This window comes from Schistocerca gregaria, chromosome 9 (genome assembly GCF_023897955.1).
Source record: "Schistocerca gregaria isolate iqSchGreg1 chromosome 9, iqSchGreg1.2, whole genome shotgun sequence".
NCBI lineage: Eukaryota > Metazoa > Arthropoda > Insecta > Orthoptera > Acrididae > Schistocerca > Schistocerca gregaria.
In genome coordinates, this window is record NC_064928.1 from 130,374,596 (window position 1) to 130,392,890 (window position 18,295).

The 18,295-nt window shown below is 42.7% G+C and overlaps 1 protein-coding gene across 1 annotated transcript in view; it reads right to left on the reverse strand.

The window, feature by feature from the left end:
* Positions 1–18,295, reverse strand: part of LOC126292205 (esterase FE4-like) — a 132,922-nt gene that overhangs the window by 61,043 nt on the left and 53,584 nt on the right. The window contains exons 3-4 of the mRNA XM_049986057.1: positions 17,779–17,938; positions 12,492–12,677 (exon numbers count right to left, since the gene is read on the reverse strand). Of these exons, the coding sequence (XP_049842014.1) occupies positions 12,492–12,677; positions 17,779–17,938 (346 nt within the window). The remainder of the gene's footprint in view (positions 1–12,491; positions 12,678–17,778; positions 17,939–18,295) is intronic.

Below are 18,295 nucleotides of genomic sequence, written 5' to 3' on the forward strand. Positions count from 1 at the left end.
TGGTTTTTGGAAAGGAGGCTATCACAGGTTAGTTTGCATCAATTATCAAGCATCTGCCAGTTCACTTATTTCAGCATTTCCGTGTCACTAATTGTTAAACAACCCTGTGCTGTTCTTCTTTGTATGCGTTCAACATCCTGTGTTAGTTCTAATTCATATGGGTCAAACATACTTCGGAAATATTCTAGGATGGGTTTTGTAAGAAATCTACTTTGTAGACACCTTGAATTTCCCTGGTATTCTACCTATGAGCTGAATTCTTCCACATGCCTTGAAGTATCTACAACTCAGCATATGTGATCATTCCATTTCATATCCGTAAAATCATGACTGATTACAACTGAACAGAAATCCTCCAAACTTTAAAGTAATTCTGCAGTCCAAGTTTAACGCAGTAGCAATATTAATTTGAAGTAGTGCAGACAAGGTCCATCCGTTGCGGGATACTGGGACAACAAAAGTGTTCACTGGCTGCGGAAACACTAGATCACAGGGTAAACACAAGAAATCAGACAGGACTAGCAAAGATATAGCATTCGCGAGGGGCAAAGTCAACATACAACTCTCCAGTATAGAGGCGTATTTCGAGACAGCACTACTTCAATCCATAGTAGCACTGTCACACATAGATGAGAGGTCAGCGCGACAGAATGTCAATTCTAAGAACCCGGGTTCTATTCCCGGCTAGTCTGATATTTTCTCCTCTCAGGGACTGGATGTTGTGTTGTCCTAATTATCTTCATTTCATCCCCATCGATGCACAAGTCGCACCTGGAGAATGGTCTACCCGACAGGAGGCCCTAGTCACACGACATTTATACACTCCTGGAAATGGAAAAAAGAACACATTGACACCGGTGTGTCAGACCCACCATACTTGCTCCGGACACTGCGAGAGGGCTGTACAAGCAATGATCACACGCACAGCATAGCGAACACACCAGGAACCGCGGTGTTGGCCGTCGAATGGCGCCAGCTGCGCAGCATTTGTGCACCGCCGCCGTCAGTGTCAGCCAGTTTGCCGTGGCATACGGAGCTCCATCGCAGTCTTTAACACTGGTAGCATGCCGCGACAGCGTGGACGTGAACCGCATGTGCAGTTGACGGACTTTGAGCGAGGGCGTATAGTGGGCATGCGGGAGGCCGGGTGGACGTACCGCCGTATTGCTCAACACGTGGGGCGTGAGGTCTCCACAGTACATCGATGTTGTCGCCAGTGGTCGGCGGAAGGTGCACGTGCCCGTCGACCTGGGACCGGACCGCAGCGACGCACGGATGCACGCCAAGACCGTAGGATCCTACGCAGTGCCGTAGGGGACCGCACCGCCACTTCCCAGCAAATTCGGGACACTGTTGCTGCTGGGGTATCGGCGAGGACCATTCGCAACCGTCTCCATGAAGCTGGGCTACGGCCACGCACACCGTTAGGCCGTCTTCCGCTCACGCCCCAACATCGTGCAGCCCGCCTCCAGTGGTGTCGCGACAGGCGTGAATGGAGGGACGAATGGAGACATGTCGTCTTCAGCGATGAGAGTCGCTTCTGCCTTGGTGCCACTGATGGTCGTATGCGTGTTTGGCGCCGTGCAGGAGAGTGCCACAATCAGGACTGCATACGACCGAGGCACACAGGGCAACACCCGGCATCATGGTGTGGGGAGCGATCTCCTACACTGGCCGTACACCTCTGGTGATCGTCGAGGGGACACTGAATAGTGCACGGTACATCCAAATCGTCATCAAACCCATCGTTCTACCATTCCTAGACCGGCAAGGGAACTTGCTGTTCCAACAGGACAATGCATGTCCGCATGTATCCCGTGCCACCCAACGTGCTCTAGAAGGTGTAAGTCAACTACCCTGGCCAGCAATATCTCCGGATCTGTCCCCCATTGAGCATGTTTGGGACTGGATGAAGCGTCGTCTCACGCGGTCTGCACGTCCACCACGAACGCTGGTCCAACTGAGGCGCCAGGTGGAAATGGCATGTCAAGCCGTTCCACAGGACTACATCCAGCATCTCTACGATCGTCTCCATGGGAGAATAGCAGCCTGCATTGCTGCGAAAGATGGATATACACTGTACTTGTGCCGACATTGTGCATGCTCTGTTGCCTGTGTCTATGTGCCTGTGGTTCTGTCAGTGTGATCATGTGATGTATCTGACCCCAGGAATGTGTCAATAAAGTTTCCCCTTCCTGGGACAATGAATTCACAGTGTTCTTATTTCAATTTCCAGGAGTGTATTTACTTATATGTAGTACAATATTGACTGATATACATCCTGGTACAACATTAAAGAGATTCATAGCACACAACCAAATTTTATGTCAAACACTACCAGGACATTTCTCTCTCTCTCTCTCAGTGTGTCTGCATGCAGGGACTGACACGAAATGTAGGATACACTTGCATACATCCAATCCACTCATCACCGTTCTGCAATAATGATTGGCTCAGGAAGACTCAAGAAGCAGATCCTAATTATCTATTCAGCAAATGATAGACCTTCAGCCGATTATTGTATGCATTGCTAAATAGAAGCCAACCAATAAATTTGGTTCTGATGTATTAACCACATGAACAAATAATTGGTAGATTGAAGATAGGTGCACCAACTACAATTGTTCGGCTTAATTGTTTAACTAAAACAGATTATTGTACTTCAATTGTAGCCTGTGATAAGCTGCTCCGTGATTAAGTGAACGGAAATTAAATCAAACCGTGTATATAATGGTTACTGAACTCAGTATATATAGTAAATAAGTAAAACATCTGATATACACAGGAATTGCTCACAGCGAAAATCAATTGAAGTTCACATTAATGCAACTAAATATGAGCCTAATTGACACACAATGCAACTGTGTTGAAGTTCAGGCTCAAGGCTACAAAATAACAGCTAAAATAAACTTCACGCACAAAAATGTAAGTACTGGCAGAAATAAAACAAGTACTGACTACTGCAGAAAAACTCCGTCCCCAATGAACTCACAAAATATTTCAAAGTGTCGTGACCGACGAAAAAAATTTATACCACCAAACACATGCATGGCTGGATCACTATTCAGACGAACACAGATGTTACCTCTCCAATCTCATACCTAACTGTAAGTGACTACAAGATGTTTCAAGTTACAGTACTGAGAAGGTTTGTATAACTGAAATTCAGTAAATAATTAATAATCTTTATTATATTTAAGGTACGAAAGAGATCAAACCCTAAAATTGTAGTGTTCATTTTCGTACATCGACTGATATTTGTCACATTTATGTTAACCTGTGAGATGCTTTTTAATTCAACTTTAATTAAAAATCAACATATCGTTTAATACAAGAAACCTACAGAATTAGCAAGCCAGTTTATGTGGGCAGACGAATGACACAGTACATGCAACATTTAATTCACAAGATTTTTATTTTTATTCTGTTTTTAATTAACTGATTATTAATTTGCATAATTTAGACCATAACTTAAGAGCCATTAAACATGTCATAATTCTAATTAATTCAAGAAGTAAATGGTATCATATCCGCATTTACTATAATAATTGATGACACACAGGTTATGAACTGATTGTTAGCACTGTAACAAAATTCTGCATTTGTTATTTTAAATTTTACATAAACTACTGCACATAGACTTATGTGTAACGTATCAATTTTCTTTAACGTGCATTAGTGCCGCAATCGAATTTTGGATATCATTTATGTATTAAAAACAGTCCATCATGCTGGCGAAAGTAGAAAGTCAGTAAGTGACATAAATGGAAGGTGTTTCAATGGAGGCCACAAAGATAAGAGAGATTAGGGCTCGTACAGAGGCATATAGCCAGTCATTTTTCCCTCATTCTGTTTGTGAGTGGAACAGGGAGGTTCAAATGGCTCTGAGCACTATGGGACTTAACTTCTGAGGTCATCAGTCCCCTAGAACTTAGAACTACTTAAACCTAGCTAACCTAAGGACTTCACACACATCCATGCCCGAGGCAGGATTCGAACCTGCGACCGTAGCGGTCGCGCGGTTCCAGACTGTAGCGCCTAGAACCGCTCGGCCACCGCGGCCGGCAGGAACAGGGAGAGAAAATGAATTGCGAATTAGACACAGGACAAAATTATTATATCGCCGATTAGACACAGGACAAGAAAATAGTGATTTGTTGCCTTAAATTCGACACCAGTGTAGTTGTACGCGGTGTATGGGAATTAAGACTGCGAGAGTATGAGAATCTAGGGATCGGATGTTTGCTACGTGAGCGTAGGGACAGAAAGAAGGACACAGATGAAATTCGGAAGGATGTCGATTGGATCTGGAGGAATATAGACGTACTAGTAGAGAAATTAAATCCTGTAGAGACGTTTTTGAGCAGCTATTGGCGAAATCTTGTAATATTCGGAAAGTAGGGGCTTACAAACTCGGGCAATATTGTCAGTGTTTGTGCTTTTATACGTTAATAGTTTCCAAATATAGACCACAAGTTATCAAAGGTACGTCGTGTCAGTTTTCATTTAATGAAATCCATGTACTTTCTAATGTGTAGCCGTAAATCGTGTAGATTGATGGTTTCCAGATATCAGTAAGCACCCTGCTTTATACGGTCCTGTTCTAATGTTCAGAAAAGCTGTTTTTCTATTCTATATAACTGACTGTTTTATTGGGCGACTTTAGCCCATCGACATACGTATTTATATCATAGCACACAGACCTTTACACATGGTGTATGAAGGTCAGATATAATTTCAGAGATAATTTTAGATAAGCTATTGCACCATCATTACCGAGCTTATGGCAGACACCAGCAAGAAGATCAGCAGTGGAATTATTCCGACTGGCTGAGGTTCAATAGTTTTACGCAAAGCTATAATTATATACTTGTGCCTACCTAAAACGCAACTGCTACACTTCATGGAGAGAATGAGCAGATAATATGGTGCTCCATATTTATTTTCCTAAATAAGCTATTTTTCGGTTTCATCACCTCCATCAGTACATCTGCAAACAATTGCACTTATTTGTATTTTACATAAAATATCATTTATAATGTGTCTTTCTTGTGTTGTACTCACATTCAGATGCTGTAGATGAATATATGTCATCTTTGAGCAAACTGTCTGCTATCCGTAGTTCTTGGACGTAATATTTTTCCAGTAATGTTTTAAAGATGTTCGATCATCAGATCTTGCACGTATATTACAAAAGTTATTTATTATTCTGACAGTGCCTTGACAGTTGTAGAAATTAAGCTTTGACAGTTAGTTGTTCACTCTCAGATATTTATTTTTAGGTCGTGTTTGTAATTCAAGTCAATTCCAGTGTCCGCTTCCACTCGTCGAGTTGAGTAATGACGTAATACCTAAGCCAGACACGCTACATAGAGGCAATCTTTGAAGGCAACTGTTCACATTCGTAAAGAAAGGAATTTAACATACTATAAAATTGCATTCACAGTTCACGTGGTCAGTTTCTTAGACAGAAATTAAAACGAAAAGAACTCAAGGTAACGAAAACAAAAATGGCTCTGAGCACTATGGGACTTAATATCTGTGGTCATCAGTCCCCTAGAACTTAGAACTACTTAAACCTAACTAACCTAAGGACATCACACACATCCAAGCCCGAGGCAGGATTCGAACCTGCGACCGTAACAGTCGCGCGGTTCCGGACTGCGCGCCTAGAACCGCTAGACCACCGCGGCCGGCTAACGAAAACAAACAGCAACAGAAAAAGAGAAGTATACATGTCTTAAATAAATTATCGTAATTGATGCCAGAAAGAAAAAAGCACAGAGAACCTCTAAATCCATTAGTGTGTAGAGAATGATACTGTGAAATAACGTTAATTTTTAATAATAATTATTGAATATAACGGGACTAGTACACAAATAACGAAAATTCACGAAAAGTATGGTCTAACAAACATCTGAATCGATAACTAGAATTAAGCTAGATAATGAAATACCCCTTACGGATTCCAGCGATTCCACGGTAATTATTTAGTTGGTTTTTCCAGCAGGTGTGGTCACTTAAGCGTAATAAGATTTCTGCATTTATAATTGCTTCTGCGGAAAAATGATTAATATTATGAGTTAGTAACTAGAACTGACCTATATAGGTTAATCTAATTACCGATTCCAACCATTCCGTGGCTCGTTATTTAGGCGGTTTTAACAACAAGTGTCTGCAATGAAATGTTACATGATTTTTCCATTTCGTATTACTCTCTTCACTGCTATGTGAAAGAGAAAAGTTTAAGATCTGTACCTACAATATTTGTTACTTTTCCGTTGTAGTTCTGAGACGAATAAGAAATCTAGAAAACCGACGGAAACCTAATTCACTGATTAACTGCAAGAATATCCAAAATTACGAACCATCGAGTAGTTGAAATCGGTAACTAGAATTAACCTCCTGTGTAGGTTAGCTCTAGTTACCGATTACAGCCATTCCATTGTTCTTAATTAGATAGTTTTTTCAGCAGGTGTGCGCACTAAAATGTAGGCTAATAGGATTTCTGCAGAAGTTCAGGAAGCAATTACAAATACAGAAATCCTATTACATTTCAGTGCACACGCCTGCTGGTAAAACGAGCTGAACCATGGAAAAGTTGGAATCGGTAACTAGAATTGACCTATATAACTTAATTCCAGTTACCGATTCCAGTATTTGTTAGACCCGACTTTTTGTGAATTTTCGTAGCTTTCGTGCTAGTCCCGTTAGATTTAATAATAATTACTAAAAATTAACGCTATTTCACAATATTATGATTTGATCATATGCCATACAGTGCATTTGAAAGTTCTCTGTCTTTTCCTCATTCGCATAAATCACTATAATAATTTATTTCAGACATGTGTACGTCCCTTTTTCTGTTCTTATTTGTTTTCAGTACCTTCACTTCTTTTTTACGTAATCTGTGGCTAAGGAACTAACCACGTGATCTGTTACTGTAATTTTATCGTATGCTACCCTTTTGTTTACGAATACTTTTGCTTTCGAAGAATGCCTCTATGTAGCGTCTCTGCCTTAGGTATGGCGTCGTTGTTCAAAGCCGATGAGTGGAATAGGACACTAGAATTGACCCCAAAATGTTGTGCAATTATTGCAGTTAAGTTTTTAAGTACCAGGGATTATTGTTTTGGGAGTGTAGCATTTCCCGAACATAGTTTTGTGCCAATATTATTGACTGTTATGAAGGCTAAATTCACGCTTGTATTTTTTAGTAGGGCGGTTATTTTATTATACAGTTTTTCCATATAGTTCGTTGATATGTAGATGGTTTTCTTTTTTAATGGAATTTCACTCTTTACCGTTTTATTAATAATTGATGGGGTATTTATTAGGTGTGTTTTGTGTTGTATGGCTGTAGAACCATATTAGGGTTATAATTGTTCTCGTATGCGATGTATTGTAGTGTAGTTACTTCTTTATGTTGCAGTGGCAGATTTAGGATTCTGTTAATCATGGAATGAAAGAATGAATATGATACGCGTTACTCACAAGTTTTCTGTAGCTAGGCGTTTCAACTGATTCCTGACTCCTCTAGAAGGATTGCTAAAGTTTGGATATCTCTTCAATGTTAATGAATGACTACTACTTAATCGCACCACTTGTTAATTGTCAGATATGAACAAAATTTACGTGCTGTGCCTTTGGGAGTAACAGCTAGTTAAATACACGAATTCTCAGATATGGTTCATTAGGACTCAGTTGCTGGACAGGCAAAGGTAGCTATAGTTTACCTGCTATAATGTGCACGTAGTGCAGAACTGCCATGGTGCCACTGATTACTGCCACAAGCCCCATGCAAGCTCTAGTGACTATTCCCATGGGATAATTTGGACGCCACTGACTTGGGAGGTGTATGTTTGGAGGAGACATTACTCTGTATGTGATCTGGTGTAACAAGCAGCGTGATTCACCCTACCCTGCGACAAGTTTCCACGGTCCCATGCTCCAACGTTCGACAGTGCGTGCTGAACAGTACGCTCCAAAACATATGTCCCAGTACGAGAATTGCACTCTGTAGTCAGATACAGCACAGACTGACCTCTATCCTTTTTTATTGACTGAGCAAGTCTCTGACTGCCAAGTCTTACAAACCGTCAACTACTTTCCATAGATACTCTTTAAATAGCTGGACATGAACTGCCAACCAACTTCCCCGTTTCCAAGATGCTCACCACAGGTGCAGCGCCATAAACATCTGCTCTTCGTCAAAGCCACTTATGTCAGTGCATTTGCCCATCTGCCAATCGTATCTTCACCATGACGATTCGCCATTTGTCTCTAATTTACATACTTTCCTTTCCATATAATATGTCGACAACATCACCTGGCGCAAATGAGTCTTGCAGTTGGCAGTACTTGTAATGTTTTGGCTCATCAATGGATTGTTTTGGTGCATAAGTTCATAGCGTTTTTGATTGAGTTTAATAAACACAACAGACACTCACATCAGTGACTTTAGCCATCAATAATATATTCTCCTTTACCTGTCTCCACTGTTGTTCGTATTATTTTTGGATCATATGTTGAAAACAATAGACTGGCTGGGTGAGATCAAGATATGTGAACACAAAATAAGCAGTCTTGCATATGCGGATGACTTAGTTGTGATGTCAGATTCGATTGAAAGTTTGCAAAGTAATATTTCAGAGCTAGATCAGAAATGTAAGGACTATGGTATGAAGATTAGCATCTCCAAAACGAAAGTAATGTCAGTGGGAAAGAAATATAAACGGATTGAGTGCCAAATAGGAGGAACAAAGTTAGAACAGGTGGACAGTTTCAAGTATTTAGGATGCATATTCTCACAGGATGGCAGCATAGTGAAAGAACTGGAAGCGAGGTGTAGCAAAGCTAATGCAGTGAGCGCTCAGCTTCTGCAAGAAGGAAGTCAGTACCAAGACTAAGTTATCTGTGCACCGTTCAATCTTTCGACCAACTTTGTTGTATGGGAGCGAAAGCTGGGTGGATTCAGGTTACCTTATCAACAAGGTTGAGGTTACCGATATGAAAGTAGCTGGGATGATTGCAGGTACTAGTAGGTGGGAACAATGGCAGGAGGGTGTCCACAATGAGGAAATCAAAGAAAAACTGGGAATGAACTCTATAGATGTAGCAGTCAGGGCGAACAGGCTTAGATGGTGAGGTCATGTTACACACATGGGAGATGAAGGGTTACCCAAGAGACTCATGGGTTCAGCAGTAGAGGGTAGGAGGAGTCGGGGCAGACCAAGGAGAAGGTACTTGGATTCGGTTAAGAATGATTTTGAAGTAATAGGTTTAACATCAGAAGGGGAACCAATGTTAGCACTGAATAGGGGATCATGGAGGAATTTTATAAGGGGGCTATGCTCCAGACCGAACGCTGAAAGGCATTATCAGTCTTAAATGATGATGATGATGATGATGATGATGATGATGACCCTTCAAACAAATCTGCCAGTGCTGGGGTAACTTTTCAATTCCGCGACTATAGAAATCGCGTGGCTTTGAGGCGCAGAACTCATAGGGCCATGTTCGCAGATTATTTGCTCTGGCTCTGAGCACTATGGGACTCAACTGCTGTGGTCATTAGTCCCCTAGAACTTAGAACTACTTAAACCTAACTAACCTAAGGACATCACACACATCCATGGCCGAGGCAGGATTCGAACCTGCGACCGTAACGAGCATTTGCATCCGGAAAGACAGTTCCTTCACGGTTCTTCGACAGAGAGCGGAAAATGTGAAAATCTGATGGCATACCAGGTGAATAAGGCGAGTGCGGAATGACTTCCCAACTCACCTCCTGCATGGTGCTGTTTTGTCTATCCAGCAGAATGCTGGCGGGCGTTGTAGTGCAGCAGTAGCAGTGCAGTCGCCCTGGTCGATGTTTCAGCAAGAGGTCTCAGTTCTTGACAGCGAAAGTCGGCAGCGGTGGTTCTACCTCGGGCCAGCAATTCATAGTATACCGACTCTGATCCACCGGACGTGTAACATTATCTTTTGTGGATGAGCGAATGTCTTTGTACAGGGAGTTGCTGCTATGTTTGTGTTAAACCGTTGCTTCCTTTTTCTTATGTTATGATAACAACAGCATTTCTCGTCACCAGCAACGAAATGGTCGGTATCGTTCAGGAGCCAATCGATGACTATCAAGCAGAGATAAACATGCTGCCACCCGCTGATTTTTGTGATTTTGGCTTAGAGCATGCGATACCCATACATACGATTTTTGAACTTTCTCCATTGCATGCAAATGTTGCACAATGGTGGAATGATGATAGTTCATCACATCTGCCAATTCCCGAGTGCACTGACCTGGATCACTGTGGATTAACGCGTTTAGACGATCTCCACCGAACCATGAAAGTCTTCCTGAATGTTGTGAGTGATTAATGTCAAAATGATCCTCCTTAAAAAGAGAAAACCATTTTCTTGCTGTGCCCTGTCCATTAACATTATCTCCGTACTTGGAGAAATGTTTCTGGCAGCCTCTGCAACTGTTTCCCCTCCACTGAACTCAGGCTGAAGAATATGTCCGAAATGTTCCATTTTATAGTGCCGCAGGTCCGTTCACTGTCTCCAAGTGACAAAATTACAGTATAGCAACAGTGAACTACAAATGAAAGCCGGCCGCGGTGGCCGAGCGGTTCTAGGCGCTTCAGTCCGAAACTGCGCGACTGCTACGGTCGTAGGTTCGAGTCCTGCCTAGGGCATGGATGTGTGTCATGTCCTTAGGTTAGTTAGGTTTAAGTAGTTCTAAGTTCTAGGGGACTGATGACCTCAGATGTTAAGTCCCATAGTACTCAGAGCCATTTTTTTACGGATGAAAAATGGCTATCGATAAATAAACCTGTAGCAACCGAAATACCGACAAGCAAAACAAAAACACTGCGAACTTATGCACCAATCTAATACATGAAGGCGCGCGAGATTAGCCGAGCGGTCTAGGGCGCTGCAGTCATGGACTGTGCGGCTGGTCCGGGCGGAGGTTCGAGTCCTCCCCCGGGCGTGGGTGTGTGTGTTTGTCCTTAGGATAATTTAGGTTAAGTAGTGTGGAAACTTAAGGACTGATGACCTTAGCAGTTAAGTCGCATAAGATTTCACACACATTTGAACATAATACATGAACTTCTGTTGTTGGCACACATAAAATACCTTGAGTGTCTCTGTTATTTGGGGGTGCCTGCGATGGATTCTGTGGTTGAAAGGCATCCTTCCTCCCTTCTTCCGAATCATAAACTTCATTCTTCTGAGGGAGCAAGTTGCACGTTGTATCAATCGCAAATTTTTTACCATCCGTTTTCTTTCCACTATAATATCCACGCATTTTTATCCCTGTCATTCAATTAAATTACGTGGTCATATGCATTGAAATGTAGGATAGGTAAGCGTCTGCTTTGAATTGCTTCCTATACCTGTGAACTGTCCCAAAACGTCTTACATAGAACTACGATACGACATACCGTTGCACTCTCACTCCTTAGCAGTTAAGTCGCATAAGATTTCACACACATTTGAACATAATACATGAACTTCTGTTGTTGGCACACATAAAATACCTTGAGTGTCTCTGTTATTTGGGGGTGCCTGCGATGGATTCTGTGGTTGAAAGGCATCCTTCCTCCCTTCTTCCGAATCATAAACTTCATTCTTCTGAGGGAGCAAGTTGCACGTTGTATCAATCGCAAATTTTTTACCATCCGTTTTCTTTCCACTATAATATCCACGCATTTTTATCCTTGTCATTCAATTAAATTACGTGGTCATATGCATTGAAATGTAGGATAGGTAAGCGTCTGCTTTGAATTGCTTCCTATACCTGTGAACTGTCCCAAAACGTCTTACATAGAACTACGATACGACATACCGTTGCTCTCTTTCCTTAGCAGTTAAGTCGCATAAGATTTCACACACATTTGAACATAATACATGAACTTCTGTTGTTGGCACACATAAAATACCTTGAGTGTCTCTGTTATTTGGGGGTGCCTGCGATGGATTCTGTGGTTGAAAGGCATCCTTCCTCCCTTCTTCCGAATCATAAACTTCATTCTTCTGAGGGAGCAAGTTGCACGTTGTATCAATCGCAAATTTTTTACCATCCGTTTTCTTTCCACTATTATATCCACGCATTTTTATCCCTGTCATTCAATTAAATTACGTGGTCATATGCATTGAAATGTAGGATAGGTAAGCGTCTGCTTTGAATTGCTTCCTATACCTGTGAACTGTCCCAAAACGTCTTACATAGAACTACGATACGACATACCGTTGCACTCTCACACATCACACTTGCTGCTCTGAAAATGAGTAACTGCAGTAAAAAAAAAAAAGTGAAACAAAGTACTACAACAGTAACTTCTTCATGCAATGTTTGGGTCATGTACATCACATTTCTACATACAATTTTTCATCGAGTAATGTATCTTCTTAATCAAAGTAGAACTTGAACATCTTTTTTCGAAGATAATTATTGTTGATGCAAATGACAAACACTTACATACCCTTGGCCAGTGGAGAGAGAACGAGGGCGTGGCAGGACCACGCCCCTGCACTGCAGCCAAAGATGGTGACGTTGTCGGGGTCCCCGCCGAAGCTGGCGATGTTTTCCTTGACCCAGCGCAGCGCCATCACCTGATCCTTGAAGCCCATGTTCCCTGGCACCTGCTGGTCTCCCGTGCTCAGGAATCCTGCAGCACCACATGCATGAATCACCACAGCCGCTACCAACATAGTCTATACCGTTTAATGAACTCTCGGGACAGTTGCCGTATGTCAGAAACTTTGTGCCACAATATTTCGATACAGATGGACTAACTCAATCACATTGGCAAAAGGTTTGGGACTGACATAACAGTGTTGTTTTGAACATACTCTCTGATCAACGTACTTTTTATTCAATGTGTTTTTTCAACATCCTAAGGATCCCTGCCATAGGGAGTCTCTTGTCTTCCTGGAGGCCCAACTCTTTATGGAAGATTTTTGGGCGTGAGCACTTTACCAGGCAGCTTTAAGACTACGACATTTTAGTGACATACTGATGTTACTTCTACACTTTAGCCTCGTGGTTTAGACTGTCCCTGAGAGCTTCTGGAACGTCTGAACTACATACATGAAAACGTAAAATTTGGTGTCGTTAAGAAAAAAGAAAGTTGTTTGCCGCTTTTAAACGTGTTAGGATGGATGTAGCACTTGGTCATCATGTATTTCGAAAGCTCACACATACACACTTGTATTTTCAGAGTCGTAATACATCTGCCAACGGCCTTGCCGCAGTGGGAAGTCCGGTTCCCTTCAGATCACCGATGTTGAACGCTGTCGGGCTGGGCTAGCATTTGGATGGGTGACCATGTTGGCAAGCGGGGTGCACTCAGCCCTTGGAAAACTGAGGAGCTACTTGATTGAGAAGTAGCGGCTCCGGTCTCGGAAACTGACATACGGCCGGAAGAGCGGTGTGCTGAGCACATGCTCCTCCATATCCGCATCCAGTGACGCCTGTGGGCTGAAGATGACAGGGCGGCCGGTCGGTACTTTTGGGCCTTTATGGCCTGTTCGAGAGATTTTTTTCCTTTCCTTTTTTTTTAATGCGAGTATCTGTCACAAATACTGGGCGTTCTCAAGACCATGATTTACTGATAGCATCTCAGGTACTCATAATCTGCAAACAGGGCTGAATCACCACCACACCGTTTTCCTGGAAAGAGTATGTCTCAGCAGATAAGGGGACGTATAAACGGCGGAATGAGGAAAACGAGGAGGCTTTCAAGACGATAGCCTTCCTTCTATTTATTGGAAATATTTCCACGAAAATGGAAAGGGTACTTCGAAAACATACATTTAAAGTGATTTTTCATACATCGTCAAAACTGCGGTGCTTCTGGGATCGGTCAAAGACGACTTGGAGTTCCACAGGGTAGATGTTCGTAAGATGCCATGTACGGCAAATCTAACACAAAGTAAACGAGTTGCGCTTTCGGGAGCACATTTTGGGACACCTGTGGCACGCTCGCCTTCGCTGAGCTAGAAGGTTCGCTATCGCAGAACACTGTTTACCGCCAGCGCGATGAAATACAGTGAAAGAACAATTGTGGCCTATACTTCAAATTTCTGAAGCTCCATTATCAATGAATAAGTGGAAATATGACTGTGTGAGGCCCTTATCAATCTGGCAATCGGGGTGGTAGTGCAGTGCGTGGAGTCGTATCACAGAAAAATTTCTAGCTCTGCAGAAGCGGCTCCGTTCTGCGATCGATCTGATGCCGATGAGACGATTTTTCACCTCGGAAGACGCTCCATCTACCACTCGCAGCAGAACTGCATACACAATCTATGCACAGGTCCACCTGAGTGCACAACGCATGCACCAGTAGTGCCTTCAATAGAGGAGATCTGGGTAATGTCACCAATATACAATCGATGATGGCCAGAAGACTCTGCCTCTGAATTTTGTGGCAGCAGTTTACTGTCATCCAGCATTTCGGCTGAAGTGTCATGGAAGAATTATATGAATGTGTGGTGTCTGTTCTATTGGACATGTCCGAAAGAACACAAACCACGCGAATCCGCAGCTGTCAGACATTGTACGGAAATTGAAGGGGACCTCTGCTGTCAGCTGCAGCGGGATATTGCGCGGAACAGCGGCGACACGTGACAATGTTTACCGGACTAAGATTTGCACCTGGGATCTCCTGTTTACGAGGCAGTAAGCAGTGACGCGCGCCGAGATAGTCGTTGTAAACGAAACAATACCTACAGCGGAACGATTACGGAAAATCGAACTGAGGCCATCTCCATACTGCGACAGATGTCAGCTTGTAGCAACTGTAGCGCACATGTTCTTGTGTGAAAATAGGATCACAATTTGGAACGATTAGGCAGAAATTAGCACTTATCAAGAGAACAGCAGAAAATCATATACCGATAACTGAAGCTTTAATACCCGACTGGAAATGTTACCCGTCCGCAAAGGATAAGAGTTATTCGTAGCTTCTGGGACAGTTTGTGTTTTACGTTTTAACAAATAAAACTTCGGACTTAGAAGAGTACATGTTTTGTATAGCGGAAGAAAATTTTAAGCTGAAGAAGAATAACAAATGTAAGGAATGGTTTCAAACTTTTTATCTATTGCTTTATGTGGGCTACAAAGAGGTGGACAGTTTTACTGATTGGCAGCAGAAAGGCCGGTACAGGGCCTGCAACATACGGTCGTGCATTGTCCTGCTGAAATGTAGGGTTTCGCAGGGATCGAATGAAGGGTAGAGGCACGGGTCGTAACACATCTGAAATGTAACGTCCACTGTTCAAAGTGCCGCCAATGAGAACAAGAGGTGACCGAGACACGTAACCAGTGGCACCCCATACCATCACGCCGGGTGATACGCCGGTACGGCGATGACGAATACCAGCTTCCACTGTGCATTCACCGCTATGTCGCCAAACCCGGATGCGACCACCATGATGCTGTAAACAGAAGCTGGATTCATACGAAAAAATGACGTTTTGCCATTCGTGTACCCACGTTCGTCGTTGAATACACCATCGCAGGCGCTCCTGCCTGTGATGCAGCGTCAAGGGTAACTGCAGCCATGTTCTCCGAGCTGATAGTCCATGCTGCTGCAAACGTCGTCGAAATGTTCTTGCAGATGGTTGTTGTTTGCAAACGTCCCCATCTGTTAACTCAGGGATCGAGACGTGACTGCACGATCCGTTACAGCCATGCGGGTAAGATGTCTTTCATCTCGACTGCTAGTGATACGAGGCCGTTTGGGTCCAGCACGGCATTCCGTATTACCCTCCTGTCCCCACTTATTCCATATTCTGCTAACAGTCATTGGATCGCGATCAACGCGAGCACCAATGTCGCGGTACGATAAACCGCAATCGCGATAGTCTACAATCCAACCTTTATCAAAGTCGGAAACTTTATGGTACGCATTTCTCCTCCTTACACGAGCCATCACAACGTTTCACCAGGTAACGCCGGTCAATTGCTGTTTGTGTATGAGAAATAGGTTGGAAACTTTCCTCGTGTTAGCACGTTGTAGGTGTCGCCACAGGTACCAACCTTGTGTGAATGCTCTGAAAAGCTAATCATTTGCATATCGCAACATTTTCTTCCTGTCGGTTAAATTTCGCTTCTGTCATGTCATCTTCGTGGTGTAGCCACTTTAATGGCCAGTAGTGTAACGTAAATTGTGAATATGTTTTTGAATGAATGTTTGTTATGTGTTTTTCTGTCACCCTTTTGCCTGTTATGAGTTATGTTGTAAGAGGTCCATGGCTGAGGAATTTATTGCAAGCGCACTCGAGTAGATGTAACGTCGTTGGATTGCTCACGCGCTACCTGCGAAATGTATGCTACAATAGAATCCCAGACCAATGAGCGGTGTCGGCAGCAGTTGTAGTAGTTGGATCAGGTCGCTCTTAGAGAGCAGTTGTCGCGTGCATAGCCCACACAGAGCACTCGTGTACTGTATGGAGTTGCCGGGGCCAGCCGTAGAGAGCGGTGGCGGTGCCTGAGCGATGTAATATAAAGTAGAATCAAAAATTACTATTTATAGCCGCACGCACATATAATTTTTAACAACTGGTTTTGTACTATTGTTATATGAAGTCCAATGTAAATGTTTAAAAAGAATCTTTCTTATAAAAATAGCTTTTGACAATCATTCACCTGAATTTAAATAATCCACGGTCATCCCGAGTATCGTAAAGAAAAATCAATTGTTTCCTTTTATACATGACAAATCTAGCGGCCCGCATTGCACTGGGTGTGCCAGAAAAATTTCTTATAGGAGAGATATATACGCGTTATCCGGCGACTTAATTGAAGTAAGAATTTTCAGTTTATTCAGACTGACTTTTCAGGGTGATGACTCAGAATTGCTGACGTCCAGATTTGCCAATTTAGGCTCACAGTCACTTAATTATTGAAAGATTATATATGAGTCACATTTTCATTGGGAGGTTAGATTATTATTGCGAGTCTGCGGAAACAATTTTACTGTTGGGAGGTTACAATGTTGTACAAAGAACACACGCCACTGGATGCGGCAATCTGTAATTTATTTTACCTTAATTACTACTTCAGTTTTGTTCTATAATTTAAGTAATATATGGAAACAAAAATAGAATACACGGGAATAATTGATCAACTCAGTGACAGGTCTGGGGGAACACTATATTTCATTCCTTAGTATGATTTGTACTCATTGCGTGTACACTTTATGTCATTTTTAAATATGGTCTGTACTCAGTACGTGTGCACCCTACTTTATTTCTTACTATGTTCTGTACTAATATTATTTAACAATAATGTTATATATATATATCTTCGGCCCCTGCCCTCTTTGCCTCCATCTGCCTGGTGCTGACAGTACATGAAAAAAAAAAATGGTCGAGTCGGGTAGAGCGTCTGCCATGTAAGCACGAGGTCCAGGGTTCGAGTCCCGATTTGAGAACACATTTTTCAACTGCACAAAAAACAATAAAAATATGTATTAGTCGGATAGACCGTAAAAAAAGAATTGTCCTCGCAGTTGCGACAACGCTGTGTCCTGCCTAGTAAGCAGAAGATCCCGGGTTCGAATCCTGTACACATTTTCACTTGTCACCGCTGATTCCGTGTAACATACCGGTGCAGTTGAAAACAGCGATCCCCTTCAATTTACATGTCATGGAACAAACTGTAAGCAACAACAGTTTTAAAATTCTCAACTAGTCTGTATTTCGTGTTTCTCACAATGGGCCCAGCTCCCATTAACGTGTATGACGTTTGTTTTATGTACTCACCCAGCACTCCGAGGCGGTAGTTGAAGGATACATACACGACGCCCTTCTCTATGAGGAAGTCTGGACGGAAGAAGTCCTCGTTGCCCGACAGAGCGGCCAGCCCTCCGCCGTGGATCATGAACATCACCGGCAGTAGACCACCACAGTCCTCTGACGGCAGCTGGGGGACAAACCGTCCAGCAGTTCAGGCCGCAGGTCATTTCAGGAAGGAAAGAAATAACTAATATAGATTCTCCTACTGGAATATAAAAACAATATCTTTTGTAAGAAACAAAATACACGGAGAAATGGTTCAAATGGCTCTGAGCACTATGGGACTTAACTTCTGAGGTCATCAATCCCCTAGAACTTAGAACTACTTAAACCTAACTAACCTGAGGACATCACACACATCCATGCCCGACGCAGGATTCGAACCTGCGACCGTAGCGGTGAAAACAACACAGCAGTCTGCACAGAACAGATATTTTGGGAGCATATTTACTGACAACTGGAGCGAGAAAAAAATAAAATCAAA